A 27,853-nucleotide genomic window follows, 5' to 3' on the forward strand; every position below is an offset into this window, starting at 1 on the left:
CCACGGCCGGTCTGGAGGCGCGCGCTCGCTCCTTCCTTTACGGCCTGCGCACGGGGGGCTGTTGCTACCTATGGCCGCAATTTCGTGGGGGCGCTCCGAGCCAACTGTCACTCCCGGCCGTTGCAGAGGCTAGCGCGCGCAATGAGTGCTCGGCTTCCGACTTAGCATGGCGCTTTCTGAAGTTACTCTATATGGTATTCATGGTACCAATGCGATGGAAACATGGTAGCAAGTATATGTGATGACTCTGGTAAATTCCGCTTTACAGAAGTGGTGGCGCAGGCTGCTCATAAGCCCGCTTATGTTGCTCGGCAAAGCATCGACGCGGTTATAACACAGCCTTGTTTTTTTTTTTTTAGGTTTCTGTAACTTCGATAATAAGTAAGAGGATGAACATTGCATTTGGTTGAGGAAACGGTTTATTCATGGTTTGGGAAATGTTTATTTCAAATGTATGTGCCGGCCGTCGCTGTACTTGAAAATAACAAAATTGCACATTTTTTGTTGGAGGCATCTTAATTCGCGCTTTAATATTGAAACAAATACTTCAAAAAAGTGAAAGTCACTGCATAGTGGGGACGGCCACGCTGCAGACGAAGAGGAAACATAAAAAAACTTTCAGAGAATCCTTTCAATGGGAAACAGAATGTTTTCCTTGGTACTACAACAATATGCGCATGGAGAACTGAAAAAAATCACTGCTGGTAAAACACTGTAGTGACGATCACAGTTTAAAGGAGTCAAGTCTGTCACAGCCTGATATGCTTCCGCGAGGGCTTGTGAATAAAACCGGAAGGCCTGTCATTCTGATCTGTTAACTTTTTTGTGTAGTTTAATAAGAAGAATTCGGAGAAACTTTTCAGAAATAATATGAGCCAGCACTCTCGCGTGACTCTTGTCCACACCTTCCGGACAGTCCAGAAGTGGCGAATCTTCAAGGTATGGCTCAACAGTAATTGCAGAGTCTCGAGGATTTTCGTTCGAGGAAGATATTTGACTGCTTTCTCGAAGAACGTCACAATTGTGTCCAGCATTGATAGTAACTCCGGCTTTGGGTAGTGTAGATCATAGGCTTCTTGCTGACGGAGAAGATGGTGCAAAGGACTGCTCGTTTTGTTTGTCGTCACTAGCATGGCGCATGTTTCGCAACCGACATCAGTGATGAGTTTGGCAATGTAACCATCTACATACACCAAGCCTGAATAGGCAACAGAGTTCGGTGGTTTGCGAGGAGGTTCTCGCAGAGCTTCAAGTTCCTCAATAACATCATCTTCTTCAATGTTTTCATCGGGTCAAAGCAGCTGTGACGGCTCTTGCGTCTAGCGCGTCATTGCCCCCGCACATTGCCCTCAATTTTCCAAACAATGCCTCTATAGGATCACTGTTAAATTTCTTCGTGAGCACATAGTTTACTCCTTTTCTCAGAAGAAATCGGACTGTCTCCACCGTGGACTTTGTGGGGAAAAGCAGGGCAGTGTACGTCTCGTCTGTAAAGTTTCCAACGCCAGCGGCGACAGAACAATCCTGGATGCGCTTAATTAACCTGAAAATTCATTTTCCAGCCACAGCAATCTAAGCACACGGGCCTCAGGCATTTTCGCCTCCATCGAATATAAGGTGGTCGGGTCTTAAAAAATATTGTTGTTGCTAGTAGCGCTGCGTGTGCGTCTTCTATTGCCGAGTGCCGAGAAAGGCAGACTGTCCCCACACGCACCTGTACTTCCTTCACCGCTTGCTACAACCGAAAGAAGTAATTAGCACGAGAAATTGGCCGGGCACAGCTGGTTTACAACACGAAGCGCATGCGGCGAAACGCGCTTTGGGCGGTTGGCTCGCGACGCCCTCACGCGGAGCGCGCCGTCGTGACTGTATAGAAAAAGTTCCATTGTACTCCCGGCAGCTGCACAGGCCGTAAGGGAAGGAGCGAGCGCGCGCCTCTAGACCGGCCGTGGCACTGCCTACTTGACTACGGTGACGGGGCCCGTCAGCGCAGTACCCTCGTAAAAGTGACGGGGCCCGTCACCGTAGTGCAAATTGTAATAGTGACGGGACCCGTCATAATAGCGACGTCTTTATAGTGACGGGCCCCGTCGTCGTAAAGTGGGGTGACTCTTACGTGACGGGGCCCCCTTCCCGCAGATTTTTGTCGTTTTAGCGTAGTTTTACCACGTCGTGTGGTGTTCGGGCGTAGTTTTTCATCAGCATGCAGGTCGTCAGTTCGATTCCTCCGTTTTTTTTTTTTTTTGTCAGGTTATGCGTCAACGTCACGTTCCTGCTCTGACGGAGTCGTCCTTTGTTTCGTTCATGTCTGCGGCGGTTGTGTGTTTTTATGCGACCTCGGTTCTAATCGCGCTAAATAAAAAAAATTTTCCGTTTTTTTTTACTTTTTTCATTATTGTTTCACAATACCGTCCCGAGCTTCCGGCTAGTCAACAATACATAGTTTTCATGTGACGTCACACCGTCGTCTGCTGGCGGTGTCCGCCATGTTGGAGAACAGCGACAAACGCGCTCGAGCATGCCCAAGCGTGCGCACGAGTGTTCATCGCTGTCTTCCTGCAGTCTGTCGGCGTGGTAGTCATTGATTTTGCTACTTGCGAGCTGTCGAGTGTTTGAATGATGGCGCCTGTCAGGCGGAAGGAATTCTGCCCGTCATATTTTGCCGAGCTGGTGGGTCCGACGCGTGCACGTTATGAAGCGAAGATCAGCATGTGCGATGGAGTTGACCCTACACGTTGTGCGCCGGTACTGACATGACGACGGACGTGGAGCTACTACCGGTTACGACGCATGCCGACATCGTGATTTGGTGCTGTGGACGAACCACGTATCGCTCACCGAAATGAAAGCTTACATGTCACTTGAGGCTCACAACTACTTCACCAGTGGCCGTGTGAGCGGCGTGACAGCAAAGCGGCTGCCCTCCAAGCGCGTCATCGTGTTGAGCGAGGTAAAGTTATTCAGCAGGCGTCTCTTGACTGAAGTGATCGTCTGCATCGACCATTTCAGGCGAAGGATGGTCAACCTCTGCCGGCTGAATGTTAGCTGCGTTCGCGGCTGTGGCCACCTTTCTTTTCTTTTTTTTTTTTTTGCCAGCCGATTTTTGGCGCGCTTGTACCGAGAAGTAGAGTTAACGCCCGGTGCTGTGCGGTTGCTGTATCCCAAGTGTTGGCTCGGCACCCAATCCGGGTTTGTGTTGTCCATTAGACTCGCTGGATGTCCTGCAAATTACAAAACATCAACAGTGAAAACCTGGCGTGCTGTTGCATGTGAAATTGCGACTTCAGCGCGAAAACGGTCTCGTTACAAGCTGTTACGAACAGCGCAAAATTACAGAAGGCACTCGCGATCATTAGCCCGATGTGAACGGCATTTTCAATGCACGGTACAAACAACACGCATCGAGCACGTTAAGCTCAGCAGTTTGGTGCAGACAGTGACATTTTAACTCGATTGCAGTACGCGCGGATCGCAGTCGAAGGTGCCCGTTAAGCAGCAGAAGATCCGGAACGGGCTCGAAAGCGACCCTGAGAGCTCCTGCGAGGTTTAAACCGCTGCACACACAGCGACGGCTGTGTTGCAGGCGATTGTAAGCGGTGGCGTTAATTTTTTGAAGTTTTCGCTTCACCCTGTTTTGCTTACCTGAGATGAAACGCCGACCGCATACACGGAGGTAATCCAGGTTCTTGAGGCCCTTTCTGTTGATGCGAGCGAGCCAGAGACGACGACGCTGCTCCGACAACACTTTCGTGCGGTCGCATTGCCGAGTTATCACTTTCGGCAATCGGTAGAGCCCGGTTCTTGGCTCCAGGTCCATTTTCTGTGCGGCAGACGTGCTTCTCGCACTGCAGCCAGTCATCGCACACATCGGCATTGCGACGCCGCGCTGTTACTGAACCCGCACAACGCGAAAATATCGGACCTGCACACGCACCCAACGATAACACCGCGCTAGCAGTTCACCATCATGGCGGCCACCTATCCCACAAGCCCCAGTTGTGACGTCCGTGAAAACTATGTATATCAATCTAGCGAAACGGCCGCGAGTGCGCCATGAGCGTGGCATGTAAATCATGTCATACATGACATGGATGTAATGGTTTTCGTGCTACCACCTGTTATTCATGTTCTTCATAAAGTCACATCGCACAATAGCAATTTTGGTGTATATCAATCTGGCGAAACGGCCGCGAGTGCGCCATGAGCGTGGCATGTAAATCATGTCATACATGACATGCATATCATGATTTTCATGTTACCACGTGTCAGTTATGTTCGTCATACTGAAATGTCTCGTCATACCAGTTTTTGTATGTATCCCTTCATTTAAACGGCCGCGAGCGCCCCGAGACCATGTCATGTAAATCATGCTGCACATGACACGCGCGTCATGATTTGCATGTTAGGACCTGTCATTATGTTCGTCCTGAACTCTTGCCACGCCGTACCAATTTTGGTGTATATGAAATTAACGGAACGGCCGCAAGAGCCCAAAGGCCGTGGAATGTAAATCATGCTGTTCATGACATGCGTGTCATGATTTTCATGATATGACCTGTCATTTATGTTCGTGATAAGGCCATGTTATGACACACCAATTTTGGTATACATCCGATTAACGGAACGGCCAGGGAGCCCAAAGGCCGTGGAATGTAAATCATGCTGTTCATGACATGCGTGTCATGATTTTCATGATATGACCTGTCATTTATGTTCGTAATAAGGCCATGTTATGACACACCAATTTTGGTATACATCCGATTAACGAAACGGCCAGGAGAGCACAAAGTCGTAGGCGGCTAGATAGATAGATAGATACGCTCAAAGTCGCAGAAGTTCGCTAAGAAATGCTTCGCATTTAAAACGAAACACTCACGAAGTGTACCGCATCCTGCGTTGCCGTGAAAAGTGTCAGCACGCGCACAAGAAAATTCCACTTTTACAACGCGTTCACACCTCATACGACGCGCGCGTTCCTCACGCCGTCTCCTGCGCTGAGTTGCGCATGGGTCTGGCTAGCAACCACGTAGCTATGCGGTGAAGTCGCACTCCGTTTGTGCACGCGACATGTCTGGCGTGTCGAAGACCGGCGATAAACATTGACTAATTCAGTTCGCTGCAGCGGCGGCGTCGAAAAATACAAAAACTGGCCTGAGCGTCAGCTTCCCCGCAATGCATGGTTGCTAGCGGCGTTTGGAAGACAGACGCGCCACAGCTATGCGGTAAAGTAGCACTCCGTTTGTGTAGGCGACATGCCTATTGTGTCGGCATTTAACATGTCCGGCGTGTCGAAGACCGGCGATAAGCATTGATTATAGATGACTAGTGTTAATGCAGTTCGCTGCAGAGGCGGCGTCCAAAAATACAAAAATTGGCCCGAGCGCCAGCTTCTCCGCAATGCATGGTTGCTAGCGGCGTTTGGAAGACAGATGCGCAACTCTGCTACCTAAAGCTAGCATATACAGTAACTCTAAGACGCGCAACTACAGGTAGCATATACAGTAACTCTAGTGACAGCCACAGAGCGGGTACTGTAGAGCTGTAGAGCGGGTGTTATGCCTCTCGGTCATGGAGGACGGAAAACTATCTCGGTAATGCGTTAGATCGCAGCCGCCGTCACCTGATGCCGCGTACAAATTCGGCGTTTTATTTAGAGACGCAGGGCCAAGCGCCTCTAACCACATTCTCCGTCGATCATTGGTGCTAGGAAAAGTATCAGACGACATTCCTACACTCACGTTGCTGCTCGTGCACTTGTCCCGCACCATGAATGACGCTCACACCGCTGAAGTGTATCAAACACTGCAGTTTTCACGGTTCCCCCGTGGTACAGTTGGACCCGTGGTCACTATTCTTGCCGTGGCCTCCGCGGTCAGCTCCAGCAGCGCAGCGGGCTTCCTCAACCATAGAGTTTCCTATGCGCTATTCTCTGGCTCAACCACAGAACTAACAGAACCAACAGAACAACCTCAACAGCAGCTCGCTTGCTGCGAAACCAATCGCGGAGGCCACGCTTTAGCTTTAGTTCCAGCGAGTTCCAGCAGGCGCTCTGCGAGCGCAGCGGCGAGAGCGCGAGAGCGCTGCAGAACACGATTTGCGTAAAGACTTGTGGCTGTACTTGTGGCTGTGGCTGTGGCGCCATCGCTCAAAAACTTCCGTGCGATTGTCAGCAGCCGCAAGTTTTTCCTGGGTTTAAGGACTTCGTTGGGCTGGCGTCTTCCCTATATCAGCCATGCATTAAGAATCGGCGCGGTGCCTACGTGTTATCATTGAGATATCATTCGTGAAAGCGCTGCTACGGTTGTCTGTTCAAGTCGCCGATGGTTGCAACCACAGGCTGAAGGTACAGCTACTTTTCGTACGACGATGGAAGCCTCAAGTACGAAAGTTGTGGAGAATGCGGGTGAAAGTGATGGCGGCCTCACCTCATCGATGCCGTTGCCTGAGGACCGTGCGGCTCACGATGAAAGCACTGGCGATGACACCGGGGCGGCATACCACACCATGGTGCGCGAGCTAGGCCTCATGAGGGCCACTGCCCACGTTGTCAGCATTGACACCTGGAAGGGTCGGCTGGATTTCGAACGCGCTTGTGCAGCGGCGGTGCCAGGGGAGCGGTGCTGGTTGAGCGGCGAATTGACTGCGTGGAATCGAGTTCTCAACAGCCTCGAATACGAGCTTGTTGAGACGCGGCCTGGCAGTGTTCGCCTACAGAAAGCTGACTGCGATGATTGCGACTACAGCAGGTCTGTAGAGGATGTCTACCGCGAGGCAGCGGTTTTGATCTCGTGGCTTTTGGAGCACCACCTGTGCATCGAAGAGTTAAGCCTAATTTCTCCAAGTCATTATGGCTACAAGGCGCCTCCAGTGCCTTCCCCAATACGCCTGCGCCCGTCAGTTGGTTCGAATCTCGACCGCTATTTCAGACAAGTGAAAATCGACATGGCCGATCACTTTTTCAGCAGTTCGACGAGACCAGAAGAAAAAGGTCATTTGTTTGCACTCGAAGGTCTCAACACCGTTTGTGGCATTGAGAAGCTCAAGGTTGCCTCCTCCAAAGTCACGTTCAAGTTTGCCGCTGAACTGGAGTCTCTGCTGCGACGCAACGCCAGCACCCTCAAAGCGGTGAAGATCACGAAAGCGATACTGCCAAGGAATGTCGACTATGCACTGCGATGTCTCGTGAACTGCGAGTCGCTGACGCTGTACCCATATTTCAGCTGGGGCCGCCGTGTCCCGAGCCTTGTCTCGGTGGCACAGCTCTTGCGCACGACAAGCGCATTGAAGAACCTCAGCATTTCTATTTGCCCAATCAATAGGAAGAAACAGCTGACCACAATTGCCGAAGCCATCAAGGCCAACACTTCTTTGACGAAGCTCTCTGTGTGCTCTGGGGAAATCAGCTGCTCACCCGAGCCAATATTTGCCGCACTTCAGGCAAACGGGACCCTGAAGGAACTGCAGCTTCAAAAGTGTAACATCGGTGTGTACTCTGCGCAAGCACTGGCAAAGGCACTTTGCAAGAACACTAGCCTCCGCAGATTGAGCATCACTGAAAGCACTATTTCTGCCTACAGCATGCAACAGCTGGGCGTCGCACTCCGGGTAAACTCCACACTGGAAGAGATTGAGCTTTCAGGCAGGCGGTCTCTGCCCTTTGGAGGAATCGTCGGGCTATGCTCTTCACTGGCCGAGAACAAGACATTGAAGAAGCTAACCCTTGGCAAGTTTCGAGCCACCGAACAAGAACGGTACGAGTTTTACTTGCTTTTCTTTTGCACAGTTTTATTGCGATAGCAATTATATGGACAGTCTCGGCTGGATTTTTGCCGTCGCCGTCGCCGTCATGCACCGTATATGTATAAGTATGTATATATATATATAAAAGCCCCAAAGAAAAATAATTCAGAAAAATGCTTCCGAAGCGCGGAATCGAACCAGGGACCGCTTGTTCCGCAGCGAGTGGCGCTATCCACTACGCCACGAAACGCAGATCCTCCACGTAGCTAACGGCGAGTGTTATATACATACCCTTTACCGCTGGACGGACTCACAGACGGCAGGCGATAATAAGCTTTCTTCATTACCAGCGAGATGGCGCTAGCAGCGCGACGGGCGCATTTAAAAGTCGTCGTCCAGCTCGCTCGCTTCTTATATTTGCGCAGCGAGAACATTGCCCTTCCGTTGTCTGCTCGCGCGGTTTTCTCGCGGTGAGGGAAAGAGGAATGTTTCACACTTTCACCGTGATGTCCGCGCTCATGTTACCAAGCGTACGAAAGTCACTCGAGCTGAAGGGACGCCGCTAAACGAACAAACAGAAGATGAGCGCGAACTATCAAGTGTCACAGCTCGACAGTTGAAGCACGCTAGTTTCCTTCGCTGCTTCGGCCGCCTTTGCAACAGGAACGCTGTTCAAACTGAGAGTATCCATTGGCGAGCCTCACTTCGTATAGCATTAATTTTCTTGCTATCGCATTCATTGCTTCGCCCTTGCGGCGAAACTGTGACTTTTTGTTTTCCATGAGTACGTGGTTTCCATTTCCGAGTCAAAAAGAGAAAATGAGCACTAAAGAGCTTCCAGAAAACAAAAGCATGTAATTTTTTGTGCTCGAGTGTGTTCTTGCATATGTTTTGTGGCAGTCCAAGACCCCTATTTTAAAAACCACCGAGAACCTCCAACTGAGGGACCTTAGTGCTGTGTTCCAAATGCATTTTCTTAGCATTGCTGCTTCAGGAATGAGCCACGGGCTTTCATCGTGGTAACTTGTGCATACTTTCACATTCAAAGGGACCAACAAATGGCCAGAACGTGTGATCAGATTCTGGTGGAAATGAGAAGACTGTGCATTATAGTTAGATTCAGGCATGCTTCTGGCGATTTAAATGCATAGCTTTCACGTGACGTCACATACAGGTTCTTTGCGCTGAGCACCTGAACATGGCGGCCACCATAGCTTCTTTATCTCATTAGAGTGTCAGTGCAGAGGAGGGCACCCAGTCATTCGGTTCCCGCATTATTTTGTTCGCCAGCCGCACCAAGGGGGGAACACGAGAGTTTGGGATAAAAGATGCTTGGGGGCACTGGCACTAATCTAATAAAAAAAACCTGTGTTAGACACAATATTAATGGGAACTAACACACAATAATGCCAAGGAAGGTTGACGGGATGTTACTTGTGGTAATTAAGATATAAATTAAGAAGAATTAAGATTAAAAATAAAGTAAAGTGGGCGAAAAGATAACTTGCCACCGATAGGGACTGAACCTGCAACCATCGAATAACGCCATCTGATGCTCTACTAATTGATGTACGGAGATGGTCATCCTCTTGTCCACTTCGTTGGGTGCATCTGATAACCTGGAAGTGTTAGTCAGCACCGCTCGTAGCCATGGCGGCGAGACTGGAACACTTTTTCTGCCTGCTGGCATCGTGTAACACGTGACCTTTTACGAGCGGGCAGCTGACCTATAATCCTTCGCATACTACCTGAAGGACTGTATCAAGGATGTATGGGAACTGTTAACAACTTATTAATAATCACCAGGTTGTCAAAGGCAGACTTGGCTGTCAAAGCAGAACGGCCTTAATGCTGTAAAGTTAATTGCACACCTCATTTACGTTATGTATTGTAGTTGCTGTTTGAAGTCCTGCAGTTATATTTAATTCTGCAAGGAAAGAGCTCACCTTGATACTTTCCTTGCCTTTGGAGTGGCCGAGTGGGAGAGCGTACGACTGATGCATGGCATTCCGAGGTGTTCTGCGACTATGCAGTGTGTACGTTCTCTGGTGTAGTTATGTATTCTGCGCTCCGCGTTCCAAGCTTTAAGGGACCAACAACCATTTGTTATGGTGCCTATTTTCTTTAGTGCAACAGGAAGCTTACCAGTGAGAGTGTGTAATCGTGGAATTGTAACGTGGAAAACGCTGTGAAACCTTTGAAATCGGAATTTTTCTACCTGCGGCGATACGAAGTCGTAAAGAAGACGGGGACAGCGCGAAGACATCAACTGACAGACACGGGTGCCAACTTCCATCTGTTTATTATCAGAAACCACGCCATTTTATATAGGCTGCCGAACAAGGTAATCTCGTAACAGAAATAGAAACATGGCAGAACTAACAATACATCATGAGCCACTAAAACAGAGTCAAGGCATGCACTGGAAACTGCACTAACGCGAGCTGTGAAAACATGCCAGCACACATGAACGCGTGCCAACCCTAGTGACAGGCAAAATGGGCATCACACAATCTAAACTCTGCACATCTACAGGCTATCTGTCAAAAAGATGGCTTCTTTCTCACGTAGATCTAGTGATGCACTGGCTACCTGCCCTTTTTATTAGAAACTCTTCAATAGTCTCCCTTTAAGTGTGGCTGCTTGCTCTCCTTGGAAACGTGGTTTGGCTGAAGTGTGGCGTACAATCACAGCGCTTGCAGTGGTCTGCCAAGTGCCCGCCCATGTTGCTACTGACCGCCAAGCGGTGCTCCCTTGCACCATCGTTGAAACATCGGCCTGTTTGGCCGATGTACATCCTACCGCAGCTTAGGGGAATATTGTATACCACATTGCTGACAAACTCGGTGTATCGCGTGGCATGCTTCTTGCAGCAAGCAGGCGGCTGCTTATTTGCCATCAAAGGGCAAATCCTGGCCAGTTTGCATGTAGCGGAAAACACAATGCACACACTATCTGGCTGCGATCTTTGTTGTGCGAGAGCCGGTGAACATAAGGTATTACATGCATACTCATTTTTTTCTTTTTGCTCCTGCACTTTTTTTCCACATTTCAACTCCTGCATGATGCTTTCGCACGCACCCGTGATAACGGAGGGAGGAAATCGAGCGTCTTTCAGTCTGCTAATCTGATTACTAAATCCCATAACAAAACGGTGCTCACAGGACTTCATTAAAGCTGAATTGAGGCATGTGATAGCTATTCCTCTCTTGATTAGTTTGGAATGTGCACTGTCATGCAGCAAAAGGTTCTTCTTAGTCCTAGGGTTATACATCCAGCACAGGTGGTTCTTCATGAAACCAAGTGTGACATCCAGAAATTGAATGGAATTGTCTTGAGGCAATTCTGAAGTGAATTCTAGTCCGCCAGATTCCTTTAAAAAGGTGTTAATTCTGCAACAGCTACATCAAGGCTATACTCGCGGACAACTTTTCTTGGCAATGAAGGGAAGGCTACGGGGGCGGAGCTACTGCACATGTACTGCTCCGCGAAGTAGTCCGGTTCGGCGCGCGTTTCGAAATTAGTTTTGGTTTGTGAACCTTCCGTACCTCCCGTGACGGCAATTTGATTCTTCGAGCGGCCGTCACAGTCTTAAACAGCCATTTGTTGGTGAAATTCGTCACAAGCTTCCTCGGCGAGTCGTCGGAAAAGCTGTAGGGTGACAAGCGCTCACCTGAGGTCGAAGACGCCATTTTGACTGTGAGGTGCACGTAAAAGGTGGGAAGTTTTCACAGGTGCAAAAACGCGAAATGACACTGCATAAAGCAAAACAAATATAATTATCTCCTTGGTGCGCGCTGACCCTCTCTTCAAACAGCGCCTTGTAGAAAATAAAGCAATGTTTTTTTTTTTTTTTTATTGTCACGCAGAAAACACGGATGCAATTGTGGGACTATAATTTTCAGCGGTAGCACACGCGTAGTTTGGCTCTCTAGCCTTCCCTTCATTGCCAAGAAAAGTTGTCCGCGAGTATAGTGTCGGGTATATTTAAAAACACAAGATAGTCAACGTATTGGTAAATTTTAACAACCCCCGCAGGGGCGCCTGCGCGAGCAGGCATTTGGTGTGTAGCGACACCACGGACCCGAGCTAACGGGGGGTTTCGACCCCTCCCACGCCTCGCCATGCGTGGCTTTGCCTTGTCTGGGGAAAAGGGGATCCTGGGGGTTGAGTCGGTGCCGGGTGTTTGGACCTTTATGGCCCCCCGGCAGAGGCAACACACCCCTTTGGCCCTGGCTTCACGTAGACGGCACCCCTGGGCTGACCCACCCAGGGGAAATCGGCGGTCGCCTTTTCCTATCCCCCTCTCTCATCTTTCACTTTCCTATCTTCTTTCCTCGCTGTCCTGTCTCCTATTCTTTTCAGTTACTTACCAGTTTTCATAGGCGGCCTGGGTTAACCTTTTGTAATATATCAAGCCTTGGATATATTATATTGGGTTATAGCAGCTATGTATAGCTGGCGTCTGCATGAGTTAACCAAGCATTGTAGCGTCCGCTTGTTGGGCTCGATGGTGGGTGGCTACCATAGCTGCTGAATAATGAAACATTTAATGGGTACTCCTTTCCCCCCACTTTCTGATCGCCCTCTCAAAAGAGGGCGAACCGAAGTGACAGCAAGCTTCCTGACGAACCGCAATGACAACTTTCCTCGGTATCACGTGATCCACAGTGAGCAAACCGACATGCCAGCGAGAGGTGTTTCACCTTTTCATTGTCGCTAAATACCTTGAACAAAAACTAGGACCAGGATATAAGATCACTAAAATGTCAAGTGGAGGTGTACTTCTCGAGATTTCTTGCAAAGCCCAATATGAGAAACTCCCCAGCCTTGAGAGATGCGGAGACATTCCTATAACTGTGACTACACACAAATCAATGAATACGGTCCGTGGTGTAGTGACAGATGATGACTTGATTACACTGAGTGAGACGGAACTATTGGACGGATGGAAGGAACAAAATGTGATTGATGTTAAAAGGATCAAGATACTTAGAGATGACAGAGAAATGCCAACCAAGCACATGATCCTCACATTTAACACAAGCAAGCTGCCAGAACACATTGAAACAGGGTACATGAAAGTCCGTGTCAGGGCATACATACCTAATCAGAGACGGTGTTTCCGGTGCCAGAGATATGGCCACTGATCTCTGAGCTGCAGAGGACGGCCAACGTGTGCAAAGTGTGCTTAGCACGATCACTTCTCTGACGACTACAACAACACCCCTCACTGTGCGAACTGCGATGGTGAGCACACTTCTTATTCTCGATCATGCCCTGCATGGAAAAAGGAAAAGGACATAATAACGTTCAAAGTCAAAGAAAATGTATCGTTCAAGGAAGCACGGAAACGGTTCTCAATAGTTCACTACACTACATACGCCGATGTTACACGCGAGGGGGCAGTGTCACAACGGACAGTGGCTTCCACTCAGACCTCACACAGGGTTGCAGCAGCTAAGCCTCCAACCCCCCCCCAAGCGGATGCAGCAGCTGCTGTTCTGCCACCAACAAAGGGCCAACAGCCCAGCAGCTCGGTGGCCTCAACGGCCTCTTCTCGCAAGTCGAGGCTTAAACCACAACAGTCTGCACGCATAATGCGCTTATCCAGCGCCTCCAGGGAGGCGATGGATACAACACCAGTCACCTCGATGCCTTTGGTGTCGAAGGAGCAGCACCGCTCCCTTCAGCGTGCCGCAACAAGCAAACAACGCATAACAGCTCCTCCATAAAAAAGTCTTACGTAAAATAAATCCTGGTATACAGAGTACTCTTCCCTCTAGCTTATAATGGCTACACAGATACTGCAGTGAAATGCCAGAGGCCTTCTACACAATCTAGATGATGTTAGAGAACTAATAAGCAAGTTTAAGACGCATCTAAAGCCCGAAAACACAAACTTTTCAAATCACTGTGTCATTTTTCGTAAGGACCGCACTGACAGCCTTGCCTTGTCAGGTGGGGTAGCTATTATCGCAGTAAAGTCCGTTGCAAGCCAGAAGTTACAACTTCAAACTTCTCTAGAGGCAGTGGCCATTTGCGCCATCTTGCTTAATAGGATCACCACTATCTGCTCTCTATATATCCCTCCTGATCAAATGCTACACAAGCCAGATTTCGAAGGCCTAATTAATCAGCTCCCGGAGCCGTTTATCTTGACAGGTGATATTAATGCACATAACTCGCTCTGGGGGAACTGTCGCTTTGATGCGAGGGGCCGCCTGATAGAGCGGTATCTCTTGAACTCTGGTACATGCCTTCTAAATAAAAAACAACCGACATACTACAGCACAACACACAATACCTGCTCTGCTATAGATTTAGCAATCTGCTCAGCCACTTTTTTACCCTGCTTAGATTGGGAGGTGATTCAGAACCCCTATGGTAGCGATCACTTCCCTATCTGCCTCAAAATCACGGACCTAGACTCCATACCACATAACCCTCAGTGGAAAGTAGCATGCGCAGATTGGGAAACGTTTTTCGTATAACTCACATGCCTAGAAATGCTTCTAATGATTTTAACGTAAACGATGCTATTGCTCATTTTACCGCTTTTATAGTTGATGCTGCATTAGAGTGTATTCTCCTTACAAATGGTGGCACAAGAAAAAAGCGTGTTCCATGGTGGAATGACGAGTGCAGAAATGCACGCAAAAAGCAAAATAAAGCATGGAGCTTGCTACGTGAGCACCCAACGACGGAAAATCTTGAAGACTTTAAACAAGTACAATCCCAGGGTAGGCGCACTCGTCGTAATGCTAAAAGAGAGAGCTGGGTAAAATATATCTCGAGTATAAACTCATACACACAGGAAGTGAAAGTCTGGAATAGACTTAGAAAATTATCAGATAAGCAGTTCCACGCTTTGCCCTTTGTTGACGACGAAGGCAACAGCCTTGAAGACCAGGCAAATGCGCTCGGTCAACATTTCGAGCGCGTGTCTAGCTCATCAAACTACTCGCAAGTTTCCGTAAACACAAAGAAATAGCAGAAAAGAAAGCACTGAACCATAAGCCTAGCAGAGACGAACCGTACAACTGTCCCTTTGGCATGGCTGAGTTTCAGAGCTTCCTTGAACAGTTGTCCAAATGTTCGCCGGGAGCTGACAGAGTCATGTACATAATGACAAAACATCTCCAACCCGACGTGCAGATGGTGCTCTTGAGTATCTATAACGAAGATCTGGACCGCAGGATATATTCCTTTAGCATGGAAAGAGGCTATCGTAATCCCCGTCTTAAAAGAAGGCAAAGATCCATCTTGTGCAGCAAGCTACTGGCCAATAGCTCTGGACAAGTTGCCTTTGTAAGCTATTTGAAAAGATGATAAATCGCCGGTTGTTGTACTTCCTTGAAACTAGTAAGCTACTCGATATGTACCAGTGCGGTTTCAGGAAAGGCCGTTCAACAACGGACCATCTCGTGCGTATTGAGGCCTACATTCGGGATGCCTTTATCCACAGTTTTTCCTTTCCGTGTTTCTTGATACATGGAGAAAGCGTATGACACTACCTGGTGATTCGGAATTTCGAAAGACCTCTCCGAAATTGGTATTCAAGGTAACATGCTAAACGTGATAGAAAGTTACCTAAGTGACCGTACCTTTCGCGTCAGAGTAGGAAATGCTCTGTCCAAGCCATTTATCCAAGAGACTGGTGTACCGCAGGGCGGAGTGCTAAGCCGTACCCTTTTTATAGTAAAAATGACCTCTCTACGGTCATTCATTCCGCGAAACATGTTTTATTCAGTCTACGTAGATGATGTTCAGAGTAGGTTTAAATCCTGTAATCTTGAAATATGTGAGCGGCAGGTACAGTTAGGTCCTCAATAAAGTGTCAACCTGGGCAAATGAGAATGGGTTCACACTAAACCCCCAGAAAAGCTCCTGCGTTCTTTTTTCAAGAAAGGAGAGGCCTAACCCCTTCAGCCCGATATCCATCTACAAGGGCACCGCATACCTTTGAGTGCAGAACAGAAATTTTTAGGTGTGATCCTAGACTCAAGCTGACCTTTGTATCTCACATTAAATACCTGAAAAATAAATGTCTTAAACCCATGAACATACTAAAAATTCTCTCACACACAGCATGGGGCAGTGATAGAGAATGTCTCATGAAACTTTACAAAAGCCTCATACGCACACGCTTGGACTATGGTTCTGTAATTTATCATTCTGCTGCCCCAAGTGCATTGAAGATGCATGATCCTGTGCATCATCTGGGCATCCGGCGGGCTACTGGTGCATTCAGAACAAGTCCAGTGGAGAGCCTTTATGTGGAATCTAATGAATGGTCGCTCCATCTGCAAAGGTCATGTTTAAGCTTTACTTACTTCTTTAATGTACACTCGGATCCGCGGCATTCCACTTACACAACTATAAATGATATGACCTCAGCCACACTGTATAGTAACCGACCTGCAGCGAGACGTCCCTTCTCGCTGCGGGTGAGGGACCTATACTCTGTTCCAGAAGTTCCGTGCAGCACTGTGGAAGCTACAGGCCTTCTCAACCAATGAGGAGGGCGAACACATCTAAGTGTATCCTTCCGCGCCCTGTCGTCTGCTAGCGGCGAGCGCTGCAGCGAAAGCGGCAAGAGCCTCTCGGGACACTGTGCAACTGCGCAGTGAGATGAGCTGTAATTGTGAAAGCGGTTAAATATTCTCGGCACCGTAAAAGCGCGCGTCTTCGAGATACTTGCACGTAGACATTTGAGGGATAGGGTTCAGCGGCTCATGTTTCGGTGGAAAGCGCCGCACTAGCCAAATTGAATATGAAAGCACCACGCTTCATAAGATTTCGTATACACATGCCTTAACGCACTGTCCCGAACACATTTAGAGCCAACTGCTTCACTTCCTTGTCGTAAAAGCTGATCCGAGAGCGATATCGCACAGGTGAACCAGGCGCCGCCATTTTGACTAAGGAGTGACCAAATCTGCCACCGCGGACTAATCACAACCCAAGACTGGGTCCTCCGCGGCGCTGTGGACGCTCGGGCTGTGCGGACTACTCATAAAAGTTTAGACAGTGTCGTACCACTCCTTCGTGCTTTAAAGTAAAAACATAACACATACGAGCCACAACAGCGTTATTTCTTTCGTCATTTGCATGTTATAACACGTACAAGCAAGAACTCTTTCTTCAGTATCATGGAGCCACAAAAATTGTTTTATACAGAAAATGCGACAAAATTGCCATACAAATCACAGCTACAACACGCAGAGAAGCCTTCAAGTAAAAATCCTCCGACGAGACCGCTTGCAAAAGTCATGAGGACAAACAACGGGCTACGTATACGGGGCACTACATCTCGCTTCGCAACAACCTGTGCTCTAGGGTCGTGTAGCCTTGGCTCTGCTGCACGGAACTTCTGGAACAGAGTATGAGTGATGAAATGGATGTCCCTCTTGAGCATGTGTCAATGCGCCCTGCAAGGTCGGTGCCACCATGGCAGTGGCAGATATTAGAGTGCGACGTGTCTTTTGTGGAGGTAACTGAGCACACTCCAGAAATGCACATTCAAATGCACTACCAAGAGTTAGTCAAAATACTCGTGCCCTGCATTTTTTACGGACGCGTCAAAATCTAAGGTGGGCATGTCCTATGCTGCTGTGGGTCCATCGTTCGCTGAATGCGAGAGGCTGCAACCAGAGATGAGTATTTTTACAACTGAGGCTTATGCACTCCTTTTACTGTTAAATACATTCATAGTACAAAACTCCAAAAGGCGGTTATCTATACAGACTCGCTAAGTGTTGCTAAAGCCCTGAAATCACTAAAAGCAAATAAAAATCCAGTTCTTGTCGAACTGTTTTCAGTCCTGTGCAAAGCCTATTTATCAGAACAACGTGTGATAATATGCTGGGTCCCCGGGCACAGGGGCATTGAAGGCAATGTACTCGCTGACAGCATGGCGACTTCCATAGGAACGAAACCTGCGAACCCCTCTATAAGTCTTCCTGCCTTAGATCTTAAAGCATTCGTGCGTAGGAAGGTGAGGGACTACTAGCAGGGATTAATGGGATACTAGGACTTCTAACAAGCTCCACCGAATTAAACCACAGTATAGGAAAATGGCCTCCTCGTAGTGAAGCACGATGCACTGAGGTCACTCTGTCGACTAAGAATGGGCCATACCTATGGTATGCACGCTTACCTGCTTCTTGGCGATGATCCCCCTGTCTGTGTTGAATGTGGTGAGACACTAACAGTCCTCCATGCATTACTGGAATGCCGCAAACTTGACGCACTAAGGAAAAAGCATTTTTTTCTGGCATTTAGACAAAGGATACCACTGCACCCAGCGCTATCCCTCAACACAGACGCTTTATGCAGCACAGGCTCTGTTTTAAGTTTTTTAAATGAATGCCAAGCATTGCATGTTATTGCTCCAATTGTACCGTAGGGCAGCCTCTCAGGAGAAGCTGCTGCTGCGGCAGTTTTAAGAGGCACATGTCTCCACGCCCTTGTGGTTAAGTGCCTTGTTGAGGCATTAGTGCCACTATTCATGGAGCGCCAGTGAAACTTCTAATCTCTTGCGATATACTTTTGATCTACTTTAATCTCTCAACTCTACCAACTGTAGCCCATAGTCCACCGCACTACATGCATCATGTCTTCATTTGTTGTATGTATCTCTTTTAGGCTGTTTTACAGCCATGATATCACACACACATCGTGAATCATGGTTCATCTACATCCCGGCATAAATTGACATGGTGCTCTTTGGCCTGATTTCGCCCTTGCACCACAAAACACCAATACATCATCATCAAATCTTAACAACACTGCTGTTGTCAGTTTTGGCATGAATGCATTTGTCAATGGATGAAAGAAAGATGTCGCACAAAACCGGGGCCACAGGTGAGCCGACGCAGATACCATTTTTCTGAACATAATATGATCCGTTAAAACACACGAGTGACAACACATGCTGCAAACAGTGAGCATGAGAGCGGTTAGAGCGCGGCAGCTTGCTGTGCGCTCATGCGTCGCGGTTCGACATGTCCCACTGGCTACCGTGAAGGCAGCACCGCTTCTCACCATGCAACTCCTTTTACCTCTTAAAGGAGTCCTGACACAAAAATTTTCGCCCCCCCGTTTTTTTGCTGCAATGTGTTGCTGGGGGCCTGTTAGTCATAACACGGCACATCGTTTGCTGCAGCGCGCGACAGATAATTAATTACAAGCTCCTCATTACCGACACAGCCACAGTTTCGGTTTGACGGAGCTCCAAAAACGACAAGCCGCCGGGTGCAACTACCACCACCTAGCGAGTGAAACGCTCGGTCACGTGAGCACACAGAACAGTGACGCATTTCCGCGCGGTCTGTCGTCGTCGGGCTCATCGTCGTCTGATGGCGACGATTTTCTCGCAGCGGGGATGGAAGGAATTTTCGACGTGGCGAATCACTTCAGGTTTGACCCGCTGGCGAGGAGCGATTCGTCGGGAAGCGCGTCAAAACAGAAATGGCGGCTACGACGTCATCATAACTTGTACCGGCTGCAACGGTTACGTAGGGGAAGTAGTGGGGTCACCTCGGGTCACCTCCGAGGGTGTCGATGCACCAGGTGTGGCCTATAATGCTGGATCGTGCTCGCGAACTTCAAAATTCATATAAAATACCTTCCAAGCTGTATCCGCTGTCGATATTTTGCAGATGGTACACGCGCGTACACGGGAATCGATCCAGCAGGCTATCTCAGCCGCGAAATTTTGTGTCAGTACCCCTTTAAGCAGCACAAAATAGAGCGGGTATAGATAATAATATACATACTCTAATTTTCATGACTAATTGTGGCGTGCACGACAGCATCAGACTACGTGACTACACAGAGCAAAGTGATCGACTCCATAATCCAGCTTCAAGGATATTCTGCTAGGCTATGCGACATACCGGTTTTTCGTTGCTTTTAAACACTATTTAAAAATATAAATCCTACTCGTCATGCGAAAAGGATGCTGGAATCTGTCACTATATTCCACAGTCTTTTCATTTCTACCAGGATCTAATCGCACATTCTGGCCAGTTTTGGTCCCTTTAGTGCTGGATATGGTGTTTTTCTTATCACCGTGCATCAAGAAACAAGCATGAGTGGTCATAGAGGCCTGCTGCCTAGATGGCAGTAGATGTAATGAAGTCTCGGTTATCTTGCATGTGATCCCGAACGTTGGAAAAACACGCTGTCGCTTGTTGGTGGATATCTCAGAGCTCACTCTGTGTGATCTCGAGCTCCAGAGATGCTATGCAGCAGGGCTCTTTTGTAAACGTTCTGTCACAGAATGGAGGTGTTGATGAAACGAAACGTCACAAGAGGATGATAGGGAGCCGCACGGGATTGGTAGAAGCTCGTCTGAGCGAGTGAAAGTGCACGAGTGCTGTCAACAAGCGGAGCTCAAGCAGTGATGACATGAGCCAGCTGTCTCCTTCACACGCTAGGTGCATGGAGATAAAAGCAGGAGCGGGGTGGGGTGGCTGCATGCGCTGCCAACGAACAGGGCTTAAGCAGATATTAATCGAGCTGGCCGTCTCCTTTCTACAATAGGTGCATGAAGAAGAGAGGCGGGGGGAAAGGCGCTGGGGGGTTGCGTAAGTCCACCAGGAAATGCGTACTTTGTACCGTTGGCCATGTTCGTGCGAGCTGCCATATCTTAAAGTGACAATAAAGAGAAAAACGATTTTTCTCAAATTAGGAAATTACTCCTTCACAATTCCAAAGTTACCACGCTCACCACGGTAAGCGAGACAACGCGCAGGCAAGGCTACCTTGAAATTCCCACACCAAACGCCATGACGTCATAGATTTTGACGGTGTCTACTAGACCCTATGGTAGTACCTAATCGGCAAAAATAAAGTATATTGTCCCCTGAGGGGACCATAGACTTAACATACCAAGATTCTGGAAATTTCGTTCAGCCAATGGCTGCCGCAGTGCCCAAAATACACTTTGAAATCCGTGGAGATTTGGGCACGAAATTTAAAAGTGAAACTTTGACCTTGATTTTCTCCTCTATGAATAAACCTATGGTGGTGAAATTGACGGCATTAGAGTTATCAGAGTACAATTTATTAATATAAACTGATTCATTGTTTAACGTTAGTGTCCCTTTAAAGGGCCCCCGAACCACCCAGAGGACAAAATTTAGATGTGGTGTTGGAGTTGTGCACGAGTCTGCAAGGAAAATGTAGCCGTGAGAATTTTTTTAAACGGTGCCGTAATAGTGGAGCTACACTCATTTGATGTTACTTGCTCGTTTCTTTCCTTCCTTTGCTATGCTTCGTTCGTCGGCTCATCTCTCCTCCTGGCCAAGTGTTCCCCCTCACCGTGTGAGGAGGAAGAGCGGCAAGCGCTCATACCTGCGAGCAGACAAACAGGTGTTGTAGATGATGAGCAGACGACATGTTTACGTCACAGCGAACGTTAAGGGGATGACAAATGCCAAAAGGCATGGAGAGAGGAGAAGAGATTGTTTCTTGGAATTTGTGAGGCGCCCGCGACTTGGAGTGCTGCCGAGTTTGGCATTGTTGATCGTGAAGGCATTCTGAACTCGATGCACGTGTATCGGAGATGGTTTAGGGGCCCTTTAAGGGGATCAGCAAATGACAAACACCTTTCTAGATGTGTTTGGATTCCAAAGTTTCCGTTGAAGCCATAGACAGCACTGGCTTAGCCAGGGGGAGGGAGGTTGGGAGGGTTCAAACCTTCCCCCCTCCCCAGAACTTTTCAATTTTGCATGTGTATAATACACGCACAAATACAAACACATGCACAAACCTACGTAAAGGACGGCTGAACACCCCTGATAAAAATGTCTGTGCCCTGATACCATCAAAATGCCCTAGCTCCATATTTTGCTCGCGCTGACCTTTCAGTTTTCATAGTTTTCATATTTCCAAAGCTTTCATATTTTTTGAGAACCCTTAGTGAATGGAACTACCTTACTAACACATATGATCAGACTGCAAAATGATGTTCTTCAGCCTTTATTGCTGTTGTGCTGTCATTGCTAGTCCTTTTGTATTTGTATTAACCACCCTGCTTGAACCATGAGTCCACAGTATTGAGTAAATAATAATAATAGACAGGTCACTTCGCTTATTGCAGGGGCGGCATTTCCCAAAGAAGAGCTCCTAGCAATTATTTAAATAACATGCAAATTTGTTGCTGTCGCATTCATTGCTTGGCCCTCGTGCTGAAACTGTAACATTTTTTTTTTCTAGCTTGCGACGTTTTTCTATGTTGTGCGTACGTCATAATGAGTGGAGATCAAGTTGTTTGGCTCGATAAACATCCTAGGTTTGATAACAAGCCACAGCAGCAGAATAGGCGTAATTACACAGTGCGTTGAACCTGCACTTCTTTTGTCTTCACATGTGCCGCACCCGCATGGCGAAGAGGACTTCGCCGGTGTGATATCAAATCATGGTCGCAGGACCGCGGTTTCAAAGAGAGTGATTTTTTTCGCATAAAATATAAGCTTTTTGGACTGCCGTATTAGCTGAGCATTTCTGTTTAACAACGTTTTGATATAACGAAGTAAACTGCCAATTTTGCCAACTTTGTTATATCTAGCTTTTACTGTACTCTGTACAGTAAAAGCTAGATATATAAAAGCTAGCTAGATGTTCCATGATAGTACAGTAATTCCACTGTACTATCATGGAATGAATAGTACAGTGGAATTACTGAAGTACATTCAAGTGGAACTAAGTCATTGTCATTTATGAACATGCATATAAGAGTGTGGCATCATCAGGCTATATGGTGTCAGTGTGTCTTGACATAAAACGAAGTCCTGATTCACTCAAGGAAAACCTGGAAAACTGAGGGAATTTAGAAATGACAACTTGGTAGACACCCTGGAGATGTTTTTTCATACCTATTATTAATTTCCCTTTATGTTGTAACAACTGAACTTGGTCAGTGGCGCCCTGTTTTATTAACACCACTTTTTGCACTGCCTTGCAGGGAGGCTTTGGCACAGACACTGGCAACAAGCGATAGCTACAGCCGTATTCAGCTGTCCTGGGCAAAGCCAGATGTCAACGGCCTGTGGAATGTCCTGATCTCTCCTACAGCATGTCCCGAAGAAGTGTGCCTTCCTGACATTCCCAGTCTACCAAAGGAAGATCTTGAGCTGCTCTTCGATGCAATTGCCTCGAGCGAGCGCATTCACACTTTCAGGGCTTTGTGGGAAGGAAACGTTCAGGCGAAAGGGGCAGCGTTTTGTACAATGCTCAAGTCTAATCGATCCATCAGAACTCTGGACATCTTCATAGGAACTGGTAATGGCAGTCTGGTCCGCAGCGTTTTTCATGCCCTCGCAGAAAACGAAGGGATAACCAAGGTCATGATTGGCATTGAAGCCATCGAAAGCGACGAGACAGCCACAGACATCTCTTACTTCCTGGCTCACAACAAGACGGCCACATCATTTCACATGACAGTGTCCCACTCTCTTTACACTGCATTTGTGAAGGAGTTCTCAAAGGGACTGCAGCAGAACAGGTTGATCGTAGAGCTCAAGCTCAATAAGAACTTGATTTGCAACGAAGCGAGCTTCACTGTTTTTGAAGCAGTGCGAAGGAACAAGGCCGCTCTGAACCGTGCAGTGGATTTCATTCTTTTGCACAAAGCAGACAGGGAGTGTGCAGAAGCCTTTGAGCTGTTTTCGAAAACGCCGCTTCTTCTCTCCCATGCTGTAAATGTTTCTGGGAAAACAGAAGGCGAGGTACTGGCAGACATGGTCTCAGCTGCTAACTTCTTGATTGAAAACTATCTCACTATCACAGGGGTCGTTCAGAACTCCGTTGAATGCCATCCTGCCGAAGGGACTCAAATAGCTGCTCTGAACAAGGACTGTTGGCGTGCAATATGTCGCCATCTTAGAGTCACAGATGTGTTGGTGCCTTCGTAAAGATTGCCCAAAATCTTGCTTTCATCAAATTATTATGTGAAATTTGCAATTCGTGTCTTCTAAGTTGGTTAAGGTGGCATTGAATGTTAGTATTTATCTCGCTACGTTATAAGCCATTGTTGTACTACATTTTGTGCCTGCCGTTATTTTTGTGGTCATTTGTAGGCTCCTTACATTCTCAGTTGCTGTGTGCTCTTTGTTTATTACGCAATGAAATTTTAACTTTATGATTAAATTGATAACCTACCGTTCTGGTGAACTTTTCATTTCTGTTGCATTTGATACAGCCACACTATGCAGGCTGTTATATATGCTAGTCTGCTACTGGGATTTTTATCTTTGCAATAGCCAGGTTATCATATACTGGTGTTGTTTTAGTTGTTTAATTTATTTTGCATAACTGTTTTCAATATCTCTTTATGCAACAGACTTTAATGGTTCTGCAGTCATTATTTATTTGATGATATCTAACTAATCAATTCCTGTATCTTGTCTGTCTTGAAACAGATTTGGCTTGATGTGAACGAATTTTCGTTTATCCATCGACTACCTTGTGCGCCGTGTGCTCTTTGTTTCTTTATTTCCAACATGCTTTATAGTTATTGAAGTAATTTTGGTTGCATTTGACGATCTTACAACATCGCATAGATAACATTTTCTGTATGCATATTCTCAGACACTCATGCTTTTTTGGCATGGATGAGGCATAATTGTTTGAGGCAACCTTTTTTTAACTGTAGAAGCGGCTACGTTGTTTATATGGGAGCCCTGCTCGGTATTAAGTGTTACCATTGCCATACTTTCAATTAACTAAGCATTCTCAGCAATGTCTGTAATAGTTGCAACTGCTCTTAGGTACCTTCTTGCTACCAAAACTTCATTCTTGCTGTGCAATAGTTTGATTCCTGCCTTTCTGAATCAAGAAGCAACAGTTGTGATTATGTCGTGTATAAATGTAACTATTGTTCATTGCAGTGGCTTGTTTCAGCCATTTATGTACTGAATTTTCTAGTTGATGGTACTTTCATTGCTGGCAGAGATCCAATACTCACTGTGAGACGTTCTTAATTTTTTTTATACCTTATAAAACCTTTTAGTGGTTCTTATGCTGTTCAGCATTGGGGATATTTTTTTCTATGTCATCACAGCTGTGGTGCTCAGTGCACTCAGTATTGTGGAAAAGATGTCATTAATAAAGTTTGTACATTCTAGAGCACTGTAGTTTCTACTAATCAGGCTTACAATGGCTGCACTCTGTTTCTTGTTCTAACCATGATTTAGTAGAGCTTGTTGTTGGGCTAGTTGGTGCATGGCATCAAGTAAATATATCCAGCTAAAAACGGACGAACACAGGAAACTGTGAAGGAGACAAGAAAGCAGCTATCCGCTTTCCTGTTTCCTTCACCATTCCCGGTGTTCGTCCATTTTTTACTGCTGGTGCCGTTCGTATGGTTCTGAGAACCGTAGTGGGAGCTGAGCTGTTTGAGAGACGTGGGCCATTCTGTTAACTGCCTACTCAAAAGGACCCTGCAACACTCGGCACGGTCAGAAAATGCTGCCAATTAATAGTTCGAGGCTGCTGATAACGTTTGAGCCAAACATTACAGGCCATACCCACTGCGCGAAAATCCACGCGATGGTGACAAGTGACGTGACAGATGCCGTCGCGCAAGCAGCAGCTTGCGTATTCAAACGCCTAAGGCTAACTCTTGTAGCTTTCTTGTTTAGGCCTTATTCTAGCCTTAGATGTCTGCTGGCCGATAGCTCAGCTAATGCTCCTTCCAGTTGGGGCTATTAGACGTCTTGGCAGCCTTCACCATACGAAATGAAAACAGTTTCAAACAACTCATTCTCAACTTTCACGGTTCTCGGAGGTTAGTGTTCGCCCAGTTCAGAGACTTTACAAAAGATGTGGACGAGTAGTTACATAAAATACAATTGTTTCCGCGGCAGTTAAGTGCGCGCCAACAGGGCACCCGACCGCAATTTCCCGCTTTTTCCTGATGACCTCAATATAGCGTCCATGACAATTTTGTGCTGAAGCTCCGGAGTACTTAAATAGCGAGTCTGCTCATCTCTTGAATAAATATAAAGAGATGACCAGACGGCTAAAGCAAGCCTCTTTTGTCTCGCAGACGCGTGCAATCAGCTGCTCTGAACTGAGAATCACGTTTGTTTTCGGGTGATCGCTCGTAGCATGAAGTGAGGCATACACGATGTTGCACTGTTATCGTTTCATTTTCTTTGGTTTGTCTTTTTTTTTAAGGCTAAAGCCTTAGATGCCTCATCAAATACGAAAATTGACCGTCGGCATCCCGCGTAGCCAACACGAGTGATGCACAAAATCATCACGCGATGACGTCGACAGAACTTGTGACGTCACTATGACGTCATTCAACGTGACGTCATATGATGGCGGCACCACGTGACATGGTCGCTTTGCATTGCCTCCGTGATCACCACCGATCACGGAGGCAATGTAGAAGCAGGTGAGATGCAGAAAGCTTGCAATGCCTTCGATCCTGTCGGCAGTCCGAAACCACGTTTTCGTAGAGGGGCGAGGGAGGTTCAATGCATCGACTGACGAAAAAGATGGCTTTCGTTTTCGAGTCATCTCAGGCGAATGCATAAGGGACCATGTTTTTTTTTTTTTTTCATGTAATTTTTTCGCACACATTTTACCTATGCGGTCAGTTCTTCAAAATGTATGGGTAAATCTTACATGTTGAGATCGATATTGGTGACCACGGAGTTTTTATCAAATGACAGAAACAAATCGTCAGACCACACGTACATCGTCAGAATTATTTCTGGCTACAGAAAGCGGGTACGTTTGCGCGCCACACACCATATTATTATTGTTAGTCGTTACGCAAACGGCAAGCATGTCAGGTTAGTGATGCCATGACCTCACGGTCGTGTTGGCGATACGTACATTCGTGCCCCTCCGTGCCAATTTTCTTGTATACCAAGTGAACGAGACGCGAGTTACGAGAGTAATTTTTTATTACTTTTGGTACCGCGGCCACGCCGACTGACACATTCGGCTCCGCATGAAATGGCTTGAAACAGCAGAGCGCCGGAGGCAGGCTTGTAAAACAAATTGAATGCACGAAATCAAAGATAGGATATATGAAGGGTGCAAACGCGTTAGCGTGCATGAGCTATAGTTACTACGTATACATATATGTGCTACGTTTTCCTGGTTATCTCCAGTTTATTCTCTCCTGCAGCAACTTTACGTTCGTCATTCCACACGAAAGTAAGTTAAGCGCCTTTTCTCACGATGAAGTGCGCGCAGGATGCGTTCCTCAAACAGCCACGCAAGTGTGGACCAATGCGGTGACAAACCAGCTGAAAGGATATATACAAAATCCCCGTTTCACAACACACAAACTAACAAACGCGTTCTCTGTGTGATGAGTCGCTGCAGTATTATGTTGCAGTGACGCACTAATAAATATTGCCCAAATCTCCGCAATTTTAGCTAATAGCGGCCAAAATATCACGCGCGCAGCAGACGCTCGCCGCTTCGACGCGGCTTCCGCCGCGGAGAAAGCTCATCGGATGGATGGATGCTGTGAGCGTCCCCTTTATAACGGGGCGGTGACATGTCTGCCACAATGCTCGAAGAAAAAAAGAAAAAAATTTCCTTGTTTGATGCTGGCCTGATACATTGATTAAATCTATGTTATTATACCAAAAAATTATAAATTCACGGTCTATCTCTCTGCCTCTTAAGGCAGAATGACCTTATTTTTCCCCCATTATTTATTTTTGTACTTTATCTCTACTTTTCTGCCACTAATACTCTAACCGTCTCTTACTTATTTCTATCGCGGACGTGTTCAGCTTTCCATTATTGTCCCTAAAACCCAAGGCTTCATGTAGACTCGTGCCCACACGTATACCTGGGTGAATATCGCCACATTCAATCAGTACATGTTCCATCGTTTCTTTAGTTCCCCCGCAGCATGTACATTGTTCTTCTTCGTTACTGAATCTCGCTTTATAACTACGCGTTCTATAAGGCAGCCCGACCTTGCTTCAAACAGTAAAGCGCTTCCCCTTGAATTATCATAAAACCTTTCCCTCCTTATTTCGTTTTTTCCCTTTCGGTAGTTACTCAGAGCCGGCTTCTTTTCCATCGCTGTCATCCAATAAGTCCTCTCCGCCTCTTCCGCTTA

At 47.0% G+C, this 27,853-nt stretch overlaps 2 protein-coding genes across 2 annotated transcripts; one reads left to right on the forward strand and one right to left on the reverse strand.

The window, feature by feature from the left end:
• Positions 1 to 2,736: 2,736 nt before the first annotated feature.
• Positions 2,737 to 4,020, reverse strand: LOC125756484 (uncharacterized). The gene is made up of 2 exons (XM_049411321.1): positions 3,643 to 4,020; positions 2,737 to 3,221 (listed from the first exon to the last, which is right to left on the reverse strand). Exons 1-2 carry the CDS (start codon positions 3,872 to 3,874, stop codon positions 2,875 to 2,877), a joined length of 579 nt encoding a protein of 192 aa, XP_049267278.1. The 5' UTR covers positions 3,875 to 4,020; the 3' UTR covers positions 2,737 to 2,874.
• Positions 4,021 to 6,149: 2,129 nt separating this feature from the next.
• Positions 6,150 to 23,709, forward strand: LOC119375914 (uncharacterized). The gene is made up of 2 exons (XM_037645938.2): positions 6,150 to 7,751; positions 22,718 to 23,709. Exons 1-2 carry the CDS (start codon positions 6,367 to 6,369, stop codon positions 23,664 to 23,666), a joined length of 2,334 nt encoding a protein of 777 aa, XP_037501866.1. The 5' UTR covers positions 6,150 to 6,366; the 3' UTR covers positions 23,667 to 23,709.
• Positions 23,710 to 27,853: the final 4,144 nt, after the last annotated feature.

This window comes from Rhipicephalus sanguineus, unplaced genomic scaffold (genome assembly GCF_013339695.2).
Source record: "Rhipicephalus sanguineus isolate Rsan-2018 unplaced genomic scaffold, BIME_Rsan_1.4 Seq102, whole genome shotgun sequence".
Lineage (NCBI taxonomy): Eukaryota > Metazoa > Arthropoda > Arachnida > Ixodida > Ixodidae > Rhipicephalus > Rhipicephalus sanguineus.